This window comes from Poromitra crassiceps, assembly GCF_964638095.1.
Source record: "Poromitra crassiceps genome assembly, chromosome: 5".
NCBI classification, from domain to species: domain Eukaryota; kingdom Metazoa; phylum Chordata; class Actinopteri; order Beryciformes; family Melamphaidae; genus Poromitra; species Poromitra crassiceps.
Window position 1 is genome coordinate 12,167,215 of NC_139642.1, and position 18,738 is coordinate 12,185,952.

General features: G+C 46.5%; 1 protein-coding gene across 2 annotated transcripts in view; it reads left to right on the forward strand.

Moving 5' to 3' along the window:
- Positions 1-18,738, forward strand: part of prss59 (serine protease 59, putative) — a 39,139-nt gene that overhangs the window by 11,628 nt on the left and 8,773 nt on the right. For both annotated transcript variants that reach the window (XM_083636873.1, XM_083636874.1), the window contains exons 5-6: positions 6,134-6,248; positions 14,182-14,383. In XM_083636873.1, coding sequence (XP_083492999.1) covers positions 6,134-6,248; positions 14,182-14,383 — 317 coding nt within the window. The remainder of the gene's footprint in view (positions 1-6,133; positions 6,249-14,181; positions 14,384-18,738) is intronic.

The following is an 18,738-nucleotide window of genomic DNA, read 5'->3' on the forward strand; positions in this document are numbered from 1 at the left end:
CTGGTGAGTCTCCAGACAGAGCAGCTGGCAGAGTGTGTCAGTTAGAGAAGCAGGCTGGTGAGTCTCCAGACAGAGCAGCTGGCAGAGTGTGTCAGTTAGAGAAGCAGGCTGGTGAGTCTCCAGACAGAGCAGCTGGCAGAGTGTGTCAGTTAGAGAAGCAGGCTGGTGAGTCTCCAGACAGAGCAGCTGGCAGAGTGTGTCAGTTAGAGAAGCAGGCTGGTGAGTCTCCAGACAGAGCAGCTGGCAGAGTGTGTCAGTTAGAGAAGCAGGTTGGTGAGTCTCCAGACAGAGCAGCTGGCAGAGTCTGTGAGTTAGAGAAGCAGGTTGGTGAGTCTCCAGACAGAGCAGCTGGCAGAGTCTGTGAGTTAGAGAAGCAGGCTGGTGAGTCTCCAGAGCAGCTGGCAGAGTGTGTCAGTTAGAGAAGCAGGTTGGTGAGTCCTCAGAGCAGCTGGCAGAGTGTGTGAGTTAGAGAAGCAGGCTGGTGAGTCTCCAGACAGAGCAGCTGGCAGAGTGTGTCAGTTAGAGAAGCAGGCTGGTGAGTCTCCAGACAGAGCAGCTGGCAGAGTGTGTCAGTTAGAGAAGCAGGCTGGTGAGTCTCCAGACAGAGCAGCTGGCAGAGTGTGTCAGTTAGAGAAGCAGGCTGGTGAGTCTCCAGACAGAGCAGCTGGCAGAGTGTGTCAGTTAGAGAAGCAGGTTGGTGAGTCTCCAGACAGAGCAGCTGGCAGAGTGTGTGAGTTAGAGAAGCAGGTTGGTGAGTCTCCAGAGCAGCTGGCAGAGTGTGTCAGTTAGAGAAGCAGGTTGGTGAGTCTCCAGACAGAGCAGCTGGCAGAGTCTGTGAGTTAGAGAAGCAGGCTGGTGAGTCTCCAGAGCAGCTGGCAGAGTGTGTCAGTTAGAGAAGCAGGTTGGTGAGTCCTCAGAGCAGCTGGCAGAGTGTGTGAGTTAGAGAAGCAGGCTGGTGAGTCTGCAGACAGAGCAGCTGGCAGAGTGTGTCAGTTAGAGAAGCAGGCTGGTGAGTCTCCAGACAGAGCAGCTGTCAGAGTGTGTCAGTTAGAGAAGCAGGTTGGTGAGTCTCCAGACAGAGCAGCTGGCAGAGTGTGTGAGTTAGAGAAGCAGGTTGGTGTTGGTTTTAAAAGGGGCACCACAGCTCACACCTACACACACACACACACTTTAGCCACTTTCGCACATGAACTCCGGATCAGGTGAGGGTTGCCCCCCACTGAGCCTGCCCCGGATGATAGGTGAAGTGTACCCTTTCACACATGAGGCATGTTGCATTCTCACATGAGTAGCACCTCCGCAGAGTTTGTAAAGTAGAGAGGGGGCGGGCGGCGGGGGTGGGGGAATTTGGGCATGACCACACAGTTGTGAAAACTAAAAATACATAATGGGCGATAACTGCCTAACGTTCACGGCATATAATCGTTTGCGCATAACGTTAGTAAGTAATTAATTCAACACCCTACAACTCACACCCAGATGCATCGATTTCCTCGAGTCGCAAGCAGTACAAACAAAACAGGTCTTTGCTATGTTCAGTCCTAAAATGCCTCAAACCTACTAGAATTATACAGAATACAGGAAGCTAGACGTTTTTACCTTCAAAATAAAATAAATGTTGTATTACTTAGTAACAAAAAATCAGAATGTCGACTCACTACGGGTTAAAATTGACTTTTCGAAGGGAGCAGATATTCTTCCAGTTTATCTTCGTTCTGTATCTTTCGAAACACACACAAAAAAACATTACACGTGCATTTACTTTATTTAATTGCCATTATTGCGAAGGTTATACCCGGAAGTTTTCGTTTTATACTGCCTGACTTGACGCTACTTAGAATTTGCGCGAACGCTGTGTAAACGTTAAATCAAAGACATGAACGCAACCAGATCCAGATACCCTACCTAGCGATGTCCAATACTGGGAAGCGGGACGACCCTCGCGTCCAAAAATGCTTATTAAATGTGTGTGCTGTGCGAAGCAGACATGAAATCAGATCAGAGCCATGAGCCTTTCAATCCAGCAATCCGCAACATGTTGGCTGTCGCACACGGAGCAGTTTTGAGCTTCATTTGAAAACCAAATGGCATGTGTTTTTTGCTCGCTCATTCATATCGACTATTTATATAATAATAATCTGTCACGATCGTCTCTGTCCTCATGCACTCACGGAGCTCTGGAGGGGGGGGGGGGGGGGACAATACGCTTCTGCGACTACGGCTGGGGGTACACTTCCCTGCGGCTAGGACGAGGCTCCGCGGGAGCGCGCATGAGCCGCATGCAGACATTCACACATGACAGCCAGCCGTATGGCCTCTAGATAACTCCTGAATTCCAAACATGTGTGAAAGCAGCTCCACACACACACACACACACACACACACACACACACACACACACACACACACACACACACACACACACGCACACCCCGGGCAGGACATTTCAATGAGAACACCAGTGTATTTTGTCTTATCCCCATTAATGCCTACTATGAGAAGTGTAAAAACCCAGTGATGTATTTGCGACGCTCAGATGTATTTTTCCCTAACATGCAGCTAACGGTTACGTTTAACGGCACTGTTCTCTGAGAAGGTGTTTATGTGGAGACACACTATGATCCTGTCACGTTCAGTTCTGTCAGATGGAGCTACTTTGAACAGGAGTGCAGCTGCAGTCGTTGTGGCTTTATGAAGTCATGTTAGGACAGGGTGTTCGCAGGCTCTTGAAAAGTATTCAAAGGTAATAAATGCAATTTATTGCAAATGAAGGCCCTTAAAAAGTATTAAGAAGTCGTAATTGCCATTTTATGAGGTATTACATTTTGTAGCTACTTTTTCAATGTGAATAGCCTATTGTCAAAAGAGTTTGTGCGCTAAACATTAGCATGAATTTATTTATTTTCTCCCTATTTTGCTCTTCCTTTATTTAGCGTGTTACTGTTATTACTTTTAATAAACCTTGGGTTTATTAAACCCCCGACGTTTTTGAGATTGCAAACATCTATCTATCTATATTATCATTATTATTATATTTTTATATATAAAAGGGAGCTAGGGCTCTGTTTCTCTGTCTGTCCCACTGATGACAACATCAGTGATGTCATAAATTCACTCACACACACACAAAGTCCCAGTGATGATGTCATCAGTGATGTCATACATTGTGACATCATCAGTGATGTCAGACGCATTGTGACATCACACATTTGAAATATGTATTTATGTCCACATAAATACAAGTATGCAAAGGACATAAACAGTAATAGTGCAGTCAAATGCTGGGAGTCAGTCAGTTACATGAGTGCCCAGACGGCAACCACAATAATGCATACACATAAGAAACACACAGGATGATAACATGGCAGGTTGATATATACAGTTATACTGTAATGCAAGATAGCGGGCAGTATCCACTTCATGGGTACAAAAAGCAGTGCCTCCTCCATATTGAGCGGCTGCCGATAATAGTAGATATTGAACAATATCTCGCTAACTGCTTGGCCCTTCTCTTTGGGAGACAAGCCATCTGAAGGCCTCTCACAACCAGCTTATGGACATGACAGTGGTTCTCAAATGGGGGTCTGGGGACCGCCAGGGGTCCGTGGCACTTTGCCAGGGGGTCCACGAAAAGTTTTCAGGAAAATAAAAATAATAATTATTATAATAATAATAATAAAAACTTTTTTGTTGTTGTTAAAAGCTTCATAGTTCAACAAAATTACTGTATGCTTTAAATCTAAAATGGTTCATGGATTACATTCTAATCTAACAAACCTATCAATTTAAAAGTCAAGCACGTTACCGTGGAAACAATTGAGCTTAGCCCAAAATGACAAATCAGAATGAGGGGGTCCCCGGTATATTTTCTATCTTGTAAGGGCTCATTCATTAACTGAAAAACATTTGAGAACCTCTGACCTAGGCTACCAAATATGAAAACTAGAAGTTTACACCTGTAGCCCAGCTGTGAAATGGTCTGTTCTAGCTGTTGGTATATCATCATCTTGGTTAGAAAGGCCTCCTCTAGGCTGTGGTCAAAGGTACCGCCAACCTCTACAACAAACACCTCTCTACGATTTTCATTGACAACAACAACATCTGGGGCCAGTTGCACCAAGTGGTCTTAACTATGCCTGGCCGTAACTCCTACGGCGGTCTTAGTTAAGACCAGTCTTTAGAGTGGATTTATGCCTGTTGCAACAATAGGGCTTACGTCTGGTCTTAACTACGCTGGTCGTAGCAATGCGCGTCCATGTGAATTGCCGGGGAATGCCCCCTGATTGGGCCAAAAATGTGCCTCGCGCCGTCACCCACTACTGTATGTGCGTCACTACACCCTCCCTCCTCCCACCCCCCTCCTCCTGTGGAAGCCCCGGGGGAAAATGGCGGCGGCGATTAGTGTCAGGCAGTCTGAATTAAATTGAATGTAACGTTCCCAATTCTATGTATTAAATTCTAAAAAACGACCCTCAACATTTAAGAAGGCTAATAAGCCACACAACTAGTTCGTTATAATCTAACATCATGCTTCGATGGCGACGTTACGACGATGGTCTCCGCAGGTCTCCGCTGATAGACACGGAGATCTCTGTTACAGGCAGGCACATCATTACGCCTCCTGACCAGGCGTAACTCTTACGCCTGGGCGTAGTGAAAAGAAGGCTTAAGCCCTCTTGGTGCAACCGGTGTAGCTGTTAGGTCGTAAAGTTACGACCAACTTAGCTTAAGACCAGTGTAAGACCACTTGGTGCAATTGGCCCCAGGAGTGTTAGCTGGAATATTCGAGAACACATCTGAATCGTCACTACACAGACTGAACAAGCTCGGCTTCACAATAGTGTTTAAAAAGCGGTATTGAAGACCCGAAAATAGAAGAGATATCTTTTGTGACATCAGTGAGGGGGGTACGGTGGTGCAGTGGTAAGCGCTGTCGCCTCACAGCTCGAAGGTCCTGGGTTCGATTCCCGCCTGGGACGCTGTGAGCGCTGAAGGAATGCGTGCCCGTCCGCATGTCCTCGAGTGCCCACCGCCCGGGTGGGGTCGTCAAAAGGGCCTTTCTGTGTGGAGTTTGCATGTTGTCCCTGTGCCTCCCGGGGGTTTCCTTCATATAGGAACCCCCTTCACCAAAACATGCAATATCCTGGTTGCTAATGTGGTTCCTCCTCTGGTTGTTAAGGGCGCCTGTTCGGAGGGAGGGGAACCGGTTGGAATAGCGTGAACCTCCCACGTGCTATGTCCTACCGGTGAAGCTTCCCCTGTCAGGTGAAAAGAAGCGGCTGGCTAACTGCCCATGTCTCGGAGGAAGCATGGAGCCAGTTTCGGCTCTCCCCAGATCGGCAGAGGGTGGAGTAGCAACCAGGATAAATAAATTAAATTAGCACTAATGGGGGATAAAAAAATCGGGGAAAAAAAATAAAATAAATTGTGACATCATTGATGTCAGAGGCATTGTGACATCATCAGTGATGTCATAAGGGGTTGGGGTGTCATCAGTGATGTCATAAGAGTCCCACTGATTATCTCATCAGTGATGTCATAAGAGCAATGTGAAGTCTCAGGTACCAGACACTGAAAGAAGTGGGAGTCTGGCTTCAGACCCCTGTCTTCAGCCATAGACAGCTGTATGTTGCAGCTCCAGGACAGGTGATCCAGCATCATGAAGTATGACATCAAGGAGCAGCCAGGGCGAGGCTGCATGTACATGTACAATTATGGATAATGTTAGGCAAGGCAGTAGTAGGTCTCTGCAAACTGATTCTTCAGGACTTTTGAAAACAGTAGGAGCCAATGACTTTGTGTAAAGCTGCAGTAGAACAGCCAGTAGGAGCTTCTGACTGTGCCAAGTACATCAGTGGCTTTTGAGTCTTCATGCGGAACAGAGAAAATGTGGCTATAATTAAACCCTTTCTTCTGTCCCTCTGTGTCTCCTCCTCTACCTCTTCTCTGCTGCCTCTCTCCCTCCCTCTCTCCTGGCCTCCTCTTCTCTGTCCTCCGCTTTCACTTTCTCCCATTCTCTCTCAATGTCCCCTTTCTTCCTGTCCTCAATGTCCCCTGTCCTCAATGTCCCCTTTCTTCCTGTCCTCAATGTCCCCCTCCAACATACCTTTCTCTCCTCCTCCTCCTCCCACAGTCTCTGTTCCAAGCTGCAGCTCCAGACAGAGATGGACTCTGCGTACCTCCTGGAGACGCTGGCCGGCAACTTCATGGATGTAGTCCAGTACAATGAAGACAACAGGGAGTTTGAGGTGAGAGAGATGGCCGAGGCAGGTGCAAACTGTCACGTATACAGAGCAAATGGAAAAGAAGGACAGTCAAAAAACGAGGGTTGGAACCATACACATCATACCACCATCATACCATACACACATGAACCATACACATCGGCCACCGGTGGTATTTTGTAACCCGACACTGCTGGATGGTTTGTTACACAGAACCATCGGGGAACTGCACTTTCAAAAAAATACCTTGTGGGTGATTGGATGAACCGTCTGTCTATCACCGTCTGTCATTGGCTCGCTTCTTGCTGTGCTCACGCCTAAATCATATCATCATATCTGCCTTGATGCTGATTGGTCCGGCCCCACTGCTGGGATGGATTCAAACGCATGATGGCAACATGCCAAGCTGCCTCACAAGGTTAGATACATTGTGTCAGTATTCAATATCTTTACATTTGATCATTGTCACGCAACAAAACAATGACCCCTGAATTGTATGGTTGTGAGGGTGGAGAAGCATTCACACCATCATGGGACACTAGGCCATGTTCACATTAAAGGCAAATCCGATTTGCTAATTAAGTCATTAATCATCATTATCTTGATTGGTTTCCCAAATCTGATTCTCAAGTCGGATCTGTGTGTCCAGACCTAAACAGCCTATCTGCATTGGTTGCTATGGTAACGGCGTGGGCATCAGTAAATACGTACTTTGGTGACGTGGTTTTCCTGCACAGAAGCATTTGATGACGATTTGCGAGTGACGTTCAAATCAGATTTGGTGGATCTGCGCGTCCGCACTCAAGTCACATCAGTCGATCAGTCGAAAGCAGATTAGAAACTACCTCCATATGTGGTTTGGGACAAGTGACACAAATCAGACTCGGAGCGTCCAGACTCATAAAACCAATCGGGTTAAAGTCATTAATAGGTCACTAAAGTTCACAAATCAGATTTGGCCTCCTAGTCTGAACATATTAAAAGTCTGAAATGAAAGCCAGACTGATGCCAATGGACAATCCAAAAATCAGCCCCAAAAAGCATCCACATATTTTTTCAGCATATCTTATATTTGGAAAGAAAAGCATAGCGAAAACCTTTTTTTTTCTTTTTTGATCAAATTTTGTATTATTTGTGCTAAGAAAATGTAGACATACAATCAGCAATAGAGCATTGAACAAAAGTCATAAAACCAGACACAGTATAAGGGCTGGTAAGTACAGTGTAACAATAAAATGACAGATCCACAGAGAGTGCACTTCGAAAGTCACTCCAGTGTACTAAATTACATGCAAATGAATAATATACGTGAGCAGACATACAGTACATCTAGACATGCATACAGATGTATATAAGTGCATCTACACACAGCTCACCCACACCTTCCCCTAAAAAAGTGAACATGTTCTCATACATACTTGCATAAACATCTCCCCAAGTACATCATTAGTCTAGTGTGGTTGATATGCAGCATGCACGTCTCTCATGGCTTAGTGTTGAGGAAAGACCTTCGGCCAACCTACTCATATTTTTACATAGAGTGATTCAAACCCAGACTCCTGAATTTCTTCACAATAACATAATTTATAGTTCAAATATGCGTACACACTCCACCAGAAGGGCAAGTGGAGGATAGATTACTTTACCCAGACCAAGGTCTATCTACTTAACTCATTGAATGCCATGGACGTCCTTCGACGTCCAATTAAATAGTGACGTAGAATGCCACGGACGTCCTTCGACGTCCAATGCGTTTTTTGACGGTGGGACGTCGATCAAAGCCTTCCGCAGCTCCTGTACAACTATAGTAGCTATTGGAGGTGTATAACCTATTTTACGGACTCATTAGGTGGCGACAGTGCTTGCTCGGTGCAGTCCAGATTAGAGACAGGTCCGAGAAACAGCCTAAAAGCCGTGGATCAAAGACAAACCGATGCATGCTCCCAGAGCCATTTGCTCTGTCGCGGGAGCTGACATTGGCTCCGAACAGGAGTCAATCCGCGCTCACAACTGAGCCCCTCTGTCCCTGTCTGTCTGTCTGTCTGTATAGTTTCTCCACCCGATTAGCAGCCAGGAAAGCAGCCCCTGACGCCAAACCATTCAGCAATCCGGGTTGGCTCTTCCCTGCTGTGGCGCTGAGAGCCGACAGCAGCACACAAACGCAGCACTCCGAAAATATAATGGTTGCGTGAGGCTGTGTGCAGTGTGGGGAGGAGTTTACGGGGGGAGGGGGGGAGGGGGGTGGTGCACGCAGGGCATCACACAACAACTACGTCACTACATCAGAAAATATTATCTTCAGACTCAGTGAATGTGCTTGAAATGCTGCATTTCACAAAAGGCGGATTATCTCAGCTAATAATTTGAAAAGCCTGAAAACGCTGAAAACAACCTATCTTCTCCGGCTCATAACTAAAGAACGGAAAATGGTATCAATAAACTTTTTTTTGCTGATGATACAATAGAGCCAGCTCGTTCTTGTGCGTGTTCGGTGTTTACATAGTAATATCACACAATATTCTGTGGGCCTCGAGAAATCACTGAAAACGCTCTGAAAACTCTGGCACTGGGAGCATCCGTTCTCCAAAAGTGGCTGGCACTCAATGAGTTAAGGAAGGCTCTATTTTACACGGCTATAGTTTCATGGAACAGTCTTCCTGGTGATGTACGTTCCATCACAGTAAAGACAGGTTTTAAAAGGAAACTTAGATGTTATTTATTTTCACACTAACCACCCTTATTTTATCTTCTCTGTTGTCGTATTTTGTGATGTCTGTTTTAGAGATGGAAAGTATCTTCTGAGTGTAGGCGATATTCTGGACCTTGCTACTTTGTTCTATCTGATTCTAGATTATACTTTGAATATTTTCTTACATTTTTCTTCTTTCCTTATCTTTTCTCTTCTCTTACTCTTATGTGACATGTTTCTATTCCATTTCATTGTTTTTGAGACATTGATTGAGACAGCATTATAACACTCACATGTCCACAGCAATTAGTCAAGGCAACCCATCATGAAGCCCAAACAGGGAACAATTAATTATAGTGAAAACCTTTCCCCTTTTCCGGAGGCCGGTGGGGCAGGGGTGGGGCCAGTGGGGCCACAGGGGGTGGGGCCAGTGGGGCCACAGGGGGTGGGGCCAGTGGGGCAGGCGGTGGGCCGAGCAGTACCCGCCCTTTGGGCGAGCGGAAGGCAGCAGCGAGGTGAGGGAGGGTTCCAGGCAGCCCAGGTAGCATTGTAGTTTTGAAACATAAGAAAGCCACCATTGTCCTTCAGCGAGAGGCCGGGGGACGCCGTCTCTTAAGGGGGTCTCCAGGGCTTCACCTGGGGGGCCGCTCGCCTCTATCTCTCTATGAGAAGCTGGTGCCCCTCATGTAATCTACACTGCATCGGCAAGAAGGGGAGCCAGTTGGTAAGATAACAAATCGGCACAGTCGGAGTAGGAGTTTTTGAAAAGGCTGATATCGATATTGTTGGACTGAAGCAGACAATATCGCACTTGACCTACGTTTCCGCTAGACAGTCAGTGTAGTATTCATCAATTGTTCAATTAGTCAATAAAATGGCGTCATGTCCATCCTATCAGAGCTGCACAACACGGACTCGACAATCTGGGTGTAACCCGGCCTAGGAGAGGGAGGAAGGGCTCCCAGACTTGTCGACGGTGGATTTGTGACAGGTCCCTCTTGTGGTGGCAGACACCTTGCTTCAGTGCCCCCCCCCCCCCCCCCCCTCTTTCATACGATCTATCACCTCTATCTCTCACTCGTCTGCTTCTGTCTTGGCGCTGTTGTTTTACCAGTTACCCCCCTCCTTCCCCTTTTCACCCCTCCTCTTTGCCCCCGTTCCCCTCTCTGTCCCCCTCCTGGTGCCTCGAGGAGACGTGAGTCCGGTTACCAATAAGCTGATGTGAAAAAGCAACAAAAGACTCTTTGGTCTCTCTGGTTTCCTGTCGCCCCAGGCTAAAGAGACGCTTATAAAAGAACCAAGAGGGGAGTGGTGGGCCACAGGGTCCACACACAGCGCGAGCTAGCAGACACACACAGCCAGCAGCTGCCTCTCTGGGCCAAAGGGAGGATGGCTATAGCCCTGCAAACGACCAAGGTTTGAGGTCCCACGGAGGAACGTGGAGAACTAGGAGCGAGGTGTAACCCAATCAGTGGGCTGCTTTTATCAAATAGGGGAAGGAAGTTATGCATCGCTAATAGCTTTCAGAACGAGCCGATGGTTCCTCTTTTTACCCAGAATAGTAGATGGAGAGAGATGGAGGGGATAGTAGTCACGGGCTATTTATAGCCAATAGGGCTTTCGTTCAGCCTGTAAGAACAACTGCAGCCACTGCCAACTGTTTTCTCCTCCAACCAGCTCTCAAGTCAACAATACCTTTTGTTTTTCGACAAGTTTATACCTTTGTGCCTTTTGAGTTCAACCACATGGTTGTACTGGAAGCCATGGAGCAGCTCTACTGCCTCGCTGAGGAACACATTGTTGGTGGTTGTCACCACAACTATCTGACAATTGTTCCCATGAGCCGTCTTCTCGAATCTTCTGGGTTTAACCTCTTGCACAAGCCAAGACACTTCTGATGATGCTCAACTTAAGAACTTGAGTATTTTGTGTAATAGCTGAAGCTGTAAGAACTGTGACAACCAGTGTTGGGGGTAACTCATTACAAAAGTAATATATTACATGTAATATATTACTTTTAGCAGTAACTCAGTAATATAACTTATTACTTGTAGGATTTCAGTAATATTATACCAGTGACTTTGTCAAGTAACTCAAGTTACAAATTCAGTTAGATTTTATTAAATCAAAGCACTTTAAAAAAGATACAATCATTTCCTAATCAAACTGTGTTTTTATGCAAATAACCACTATAGAAGACAATAACAAAGGAAAATAATTTTAGAGTTTTGGGTTGTTTACACTGACTTCAAGGCGGTTTAAATGAATTTTCGGGATGGTTCCGGGGCGGCGTTGTCATTCTGCTGCTGCTGTTGTTTTGGTAAAAGTAATGCAAAGGTAGTGTCATAAGTAACGAGTTACTCTACACAGACAGTAATATTGTAAAGTAACTTATTACTTTCAAGTGGAAGTAATTAGTAATATGTAGTATATTACATTTTGAAAGTAACTTGCCCAACACTGGTAACAACCCTATGGTCCATTCGCAACATGTTGTGGATGTGTGTGTAGACCGTTTTATGGTTAGAAATTGTTGGAGAAAAATCAAGCAAAGAGCACACACACCCAAAAAGGTGCAGGTCAACGGTTTGTATAACTTGACCTCCTCTTGCACTTCAAAACTACCCAATTAAATAGTTTTTAAGTGCAAGAGAGAAGAGTGCGGTCTTGTTGTAGGACAATAACAATTTGAGGACTATGGACTGGGTTGTTTGTTGTGTCCGTCCATGGTCAGATTCTCTGGTGGTATCTCACGTGTCACTGGTCAGATTCTCTGGTGGTATCTCACTTGTCATTGGTCAGATTCTCTGGTGGTATCTCACTTGTCATTGGTCAGATTCTCTGGTGGTATCTCACTTGTCATTGGTCAGATTCTCTGGTGGTATCTCACTTGTCATTGGTCAGATTCTCTGGTGGTATCTCACGTGTCACTGGTCAGATTCTCTGGTGGTACTGGTGGTATCTCACTTGTCATTGGTCAGATTCTCTGGTGGTATCTCACTTGTCATTGGTCAGATTCTCTGGTGGTATCTCACTTGTCATTGGTCAGATTCTCTGGTGGTATCTCACGTGTCACTGGTCAGATCTTGACAGAACTTGGAGGGATGGTGTATCTTTGCAGTGTATTTGTGATTAATGTCAGGGATGACACATCATGTCACTGATTGGCCCAAGCAGTGCCTGCAGGCTGCACCACTGTTATGGGACCAGTGTTATTGGGCTCAGAGCACCAGCAGGACCTGAGTGTTCAATGTCTTGCTCAAGGGCACATTGTCACAGATACCACTTTGGAACTGAACCTGAGCCAGATTGCAGTTATGGAGTGTTCTCTCCAGTGTCGTCTCTGTCGGGATTATTTGTAAACCATTTCCATGGAGAACAACAAATGGTCACTCTGCTTGTTCCTACTCACTGAATCCTGTGGTGGGAGTAGTATCACTCAAGTAAGCCTGGTGTTGCTGTTTCCTTCATGCAGGGTGTGAGTAGTATCACTCAAGTAAGCCTGGTGTTGCTGTTTCCTTCATGCAGGGTGGGAGTAGTATCACTCAAGTAAGCCTGGTGTTGCTGTTTCCTTCATGCAGGGTGTGAGTAGTATCACTCAAGTAAGCCCGGTGCTGCTGTTTCCTTCATGCAGGGTGTGAGTAGTATCACTCAAGTAAGCCTGGTGTTGCTGTTTCCTTCATGCAGGGTGGGAGTAGTATCACTCAAGTAAGCCTGGTGCTGCTGTTTCCTTCATGCAGGGTGGGAGTAGTATCACTCAAGTAAGCCTGGTGCTGCTGTTTCCTTCATGCAGGGTGTGAGTAGTATCACTCAAGTAAGCCTGGTGCTGCTGTTTCCTTCATGCAGGGTGGGAGTAGTATCACTCAAGTAAGCCTGGTGTTGCTGTTTCCTTCATGCAGGGTGTGAGTAGTATCACTCAAGTAAGCCTGGTGCTGCTGTTTCCTTCATGCAGGGTTCATGTAGGGTGGGAGTAGTATCACTCAAGTAAGCCTGGTGCTGCTGTTTTCTTCATGCAGGGTTCATGTAGGGTGGGAGTAGTATCACTCAAGTAAGCCTGGTGCTGCTGTTTCCTTCATGCAGGGTTCATGCAGTGTGGGAGTAGTATCACTCAAGTAAGCCCGGTGCTGCTGTTTCCTTCATGCAGGGTTCATGCAGTGTGGGAGTAGTATCACTCAAGTAAGCCTGGTGTTGCTGTTTCCTTCATGCAGGGTGTGAGTAGTATCACTCAAGTTAGCCTGGTGCTGCTGTTTCCTTCATGCAGGGTGTGAGTAGTATCACTCAAGTAAGCCTGGTGCTGCTGTTTCCTTCATGCAGGGTGGGAGTAGTATCACTCAAGTTAGCCTGGTGCTGCTGTTTTCTTCATGCAGGGTGGGAGTAGTATCACTCAAGTTAGCCTGGTGCTGCTGTTTTCTTCATGCAGGGTGTGAGTAGTATCACTCAAGTAAGCCTGGTGTTGCTGTTTCCTTCATGCAGGGTGTGAGTAGTATCACTCAAGTAAGCCTGGTGCTGCTGTTTCCTTCATGCAGGGTGTGAGTAGTATCACTCAAGTAAGCCTGGTGCTGCTGTTTCCTTCATGCAGGGAGGGAGTAGTATCACTCAAGTAAGCCTGGTGCTGCTGTTTCCTTCATGCAGGGTGGGAGTAGTATCACTCAAGTAAGCCTGGTGTTGCTGTTTCCTTCATGCAGGGAGGGAGTAGTATCACTCAAGTAAGCCTGGTGCTGCTGTTTTCTTCATGCAGGGTGGGAGTAGTATCACTCAAGTAAGCCTGGTGTTGCTGTTTCCTTCATGCAGGGAGGGAGTAGTATCACTCAAGTAAGCCTGGTGCTGCTGTTTCCTTCATGCAGGGTGGGAGTAGTATCACTCAAGTAAGCCTGGTGTTGCTGTTTCCTTCATGCAGGGAGGGAGTAGTATCACTCAAGTAAGCCTGGTGCTGCTGTTTTCTTCATGCAGGGTGTGAGTAGTATCACTCAAGTAAGCCTGGTGTTGCTGTTTCCTTCATGCAGGGAGGGAGTAGTATCACTCAAGTAAGCCTGGTGTTGCTGTTTCCTTCATGCAAGGAGGGAGTAGTATCACTCAAGTAAGCCTGGTGCTGCTGTTTCCTTCATGCAGGGTGTGAGTAGTATCACTCAAGTAAGCCTGGTGCTGCTGTTTCCTTCATGCAGGGTGTGAGTAGTATCACTCAAGTAAGCCTGGTGCTGCTGTTTTCTCCATGCAGGGTGGGAGTAGTATCACTCAAGTAAGCCCGGTGCTGCTGTTTCCTTCATGCAGGGAGCGGTGGGCACCAACATCACCATCAAGGTGCTGTGCCGTCTGATGGGTGACACCTGGCTGGGGGATCCTTACGCCCGCTATGCTGTCGTGGCGCGCCTCATGCTGCAGACCTTCTCCATGAAGTGCGCGGACGTCACCTACACCAACTACCTGAAAGACATGACCAACACGTCCTGGGAGGGGCCCGCTGCAGGGGGAGGTGTGTATAATGTTTAGTTTATTGAGTTTATTTCATAGGGACGGTGTACAAAATACATGAGCTATTCTCAAATGAGAACAAAAATATGCTTGGCACCAGATTTAGCCACAAGCTAATTTCCAGTAGTCCAGTAGTGTCCTGGCGAAGAACAACAATAAAATATAAAGTAACTACAACATATTCCTCTCTAAAAGTAGTCACCTTATGTAGCCCCGCCCACTTGACCCAGTTGTGTTATGACTTCCTGTTCAAAACACCGTCTGTTTTACCTGATCACTAGTATTGTACTGTCACAGGAAGTGTAAACACAATAGGAAGTAACTGGCCCTGTGAACATAAGGGGAATAGGTCAATATACACACTAATGACTAACCCATTCACACAGGCAAACACTCCAAATGGTCCAACAACCTATTAACACATTGACTGCCAGCCGTTTTTTTCTTGCTGTAGGTAGCTTCTGCCAAGCCGTTTTTTGAGGATTCTGGCTCATTTTACAAGAGCCGAGGATTCTTTTCTGCTTAGACTTTGTGAACATACAATATCTCAAAAGTACTAATAGAATGTGTACTTTCTCTGTCTAAAAGAGTTAGTTTGTAGAGTTAGTAGTTATGTAGATATTAGCCGTTGAGTACAGCATGGTTTCAGGGTCTGAGGCAGAAAGCTGAGATAATCGCAGTTTTGTGAAATTCAATCAAACAGGCAGAAAAGTCACTTTAACCATTTATTTTTGAAATCAGTGAGACATCAGACATCTGAACAATAGTTGTTTTCAATAATGGAGGAATAATACCATAATAAAATAAATAAATGTCAAAATAAATACAAAACAACAGCAGACCACAGGTCACTCAGCTTTTTGTTTTTTTTACATGTTTTTTTTTTAATAGGTTTTTTCGGTTCGTGATCAAACCGGTTTGGGCTCGTACACCGAATCCAGAACTGCTCCAAAATGTAATGGGTACTTCCTTGGCCCATGTTACACCCATCCACAAAGTTACATGAAAATCGGCAGGTGCTTTTTATGTATTCCTGCTAGCTAGCAAACAATCAAACAAAGTGCATCAAAAACAGGCAGTTTTTTTTTTTTTTTTACGACCCATGCCTACTTGTGCCACCGAGCACGGTTCTTCTCTGAGTGGTACACCTCATAGCAGGCAGCCCTGTGTAATGGGACATTACACACGACACAACGGTAGCGTGTCTCGCTTCTAACACCTCTCTCTGTACAAACTCTACACCTCCTCGTTGGGCCAGCTTTTTTGAGTGAGGCTGGATACATGGCCATGTAATGGCCCGCTAGATCGACATCCAGCCTGCTTGGAGGGTCCAGGTATGGTGCCCGGCCTGGTTGCAGGTTGGTCACTGCCCTCCCCCCCACCCCCCACCTCCTCCCCGCCACCCCCCACCTCCCCCACCCCAGCCCCCACCTCCTCCACCACCTCCTCCCCCACCTCCTCCTCCACCCCAGCCCCCACCTCCTCCTCCACCACAGGTCTGGTCCATGCAAAGACAACACTCAGGATGAAAGCCATCAATGTTTTACACTTTCTCTGGCGTTTAGCTGGGTGTTTAGCTTTGTACAGAACAAAGGCGTTATAAAAAGACATTTGAAACATGTACATGACAAACTTGAATGGCCACCTGGATGTCTTCCTGGCAAAGGGATAGTAGGCAATGTTCTGGTCCAATCTGTCTACCCCATTCATGTACTTGTTGTAGTCTACAACGCACTTGGGTTTTGCATGTGGGACCCTCTCTCTGCTGCCTTTCTGCCTGACCTGCACCGTCTCCATCGTGTCATCGTGCAGAGTGGAAACCATTTTGACGATGCGCTTGTCTCGCCAGGCCAGAACCATGGTGCCACCATTGTGGCGCATGACGGTTTCCCCCAGCTTCACGGTGTGGTTGGTAACCTTTGTAGCAGGTGGCTCGCCCCTGTTCCTCCTCAGAGTGCCACAGACATGTGTCTGACACTCCAGCAGCTGTGCACACATTCCAACAGAGTTGTAGTAGTTGTCCATGTATAAATGGTACCCCTGCCCTGCCAAGTCCCCGAGGAGGAACTCCACTGTCTCGCCTAGGGTGGACCGCTCACCACAGTAGGGCTTCATGCTGTAGCAGTAACCTGTCTGGGAGTCACAGAGGATGTATGATTTTATCCCATACTTTATGGGTTTCTGTGGGTTGTACACCTTGAAGGCCAACCGCCCACGCCACAGGAGCATCCCCTCATCAATACTGATGTTTTGACTTGGTGTCAACATGGCTCTGAACTTTTCTAACAGGTGGTTCAAAACTGGCCGGACCTTGAACAACTTGTCTGCACCATCAACATCAAAATTGTTACTGAAATGGAGGAATCGTGTCAGGAGCTGAAAGCGGTTGCGAGACATGGTTCTGGGGAAGTGGGGGGTAGCAGTCACTTCATTTGTGGTCCAGTACATGGCCAGTTCAGGCTTCTTGACGATCCCAGTCAGGAAATATAGTCCCAAGAAGCTCTTGAGTTCTGCCACTGTAGTGTCCTTCCACCTCCCAAGCCTTGAATGTGGCAGAGCCTCACTGACCTGACTGATGCACTGGTGTGCATACAAGTTAGTTTGGACTACAATAGCCTGGAGCAGCTCATCGTCCAGGAAGAGCTGGAAGAACTCCACTGGTTGAGCAGCACCACCACTATGAGGACCCGGTTCTGCTGTGAATGGGATGTGGGTTGGCTCCCAGTCAACGCCACACCACTCAGGACCTGCAGGCCGAGGACGTGTCCCACTTCCAGCTCCATCTGCAAATTATAGAAATACATAATTACCATAAAATAGTGTTTTTTATATGTGTGGTACTGAATTCTGGAGTTCTAGAATTTCTGGAATTCTGGCTGGAACCTGTGATGTGAAAATAAACCTGATTCTGAAGTGTGCTCTTACCCATTTTCCTGGCACCAGAGGCTGTGGCACCAGGTGCTGTACCGCTACAGCTGGCTGCTTCAGGCTCATCTTCAGAGTCTGAAATTCAGTAAAATGAATTGACTGACTGCTGGCTTTTGTACAGTCATAGTAATTACATTTACACAAGTTACAAAAGTCATCTCAAACATCGTCTTACCACTGCTCTGTGGACCTTCGCTCCTGGATGGGGCCCACTCATCTTCAGAGTCCTCTACGTCTGGGGAAGACGTGATGTCACTCGACTCGGACTCAGTCAGTCCAGCAGCCGCAACCGCGACATCCAGAGGCTCACCCCGTTCATCATCCGAGACCTCGGAATCGGTCTCCGGCACAAGCTCATTTCGTACAGAAAAGAAATCCAGAAGTGATCTCTGATCGGCCGATCGCTTGCGTGTGGCCGCCGAAGACCGCTTGCGTTTTGCCGGCATGGCACAAACACGCCACCCGCTCCCAACTAAACTGAAATAAAACAACTACTGCTACGACTAGCTCAAACTGAACTGAAATAAGGCTAATCTACCGGCTACCAACTCGATCAAACTGAACTAGAATAAACTGAACTAGAATAAAGGCTAAATACTAAAATGAACTGACGCTAATGCTAAATGTGCTAAGCTAACTACAATGAACACTAACTGTAACTACGCGCGAACTAAGTATCTAAACTAAGTCTACTATGAAGACTATACTAAACACTACTACTGTACTAACAACTACAAACTAAATCAACTACGCTAACCAACTCGCTCTAAATCTGACGCTAAATTGCTGAAATTCTCTATGTATAAATCGCTATGTAATGCTGTCTGTCTCAATCTATTGCCAACCTACTTCAACCCACGCGATCAAAGGAGCCCGCCTTCCTTATATAGAAATCTTTGTTAGAGTACTTCCGGGGCAGCGGGAGAGGTCGGATCCACATTCACCTATTGCCCAAGGGCCTCACCTAGTGGAAACCACTGAAAAAACAGTTTGACGACTCAAGTCGTCGTTGGCAGTGAACAGCTGGATTGTGTTTGACGACTCAACTCGTTGTTGGCAGTCAACGTGTTAATAACCACACAAACACACACACACACACACACACACACACACACACACACACACAAACAAACACACACACACACACACACACACACACACACACACACACACACACACACACACTTATTGTATCTGATTAAATGCAAGGTAAGGTGCAAATAGAAAATACATGTTGATTAAGTTATGCATGTTTGGTTGTTGTGTTTGTGTGTGTGTGTGCGTGTGCGTGTGCGTGTGCGTGCGTGTGTGTGTGTGTGTGTGTGTGTGTGTGTGTAAACAATGGGCACCATTTGAAAGGAAAAATCCACGCTTAAACACTTTACCACAGAAGAAACAAATGGTGGTGTAGCTTGTAATTTCATTATA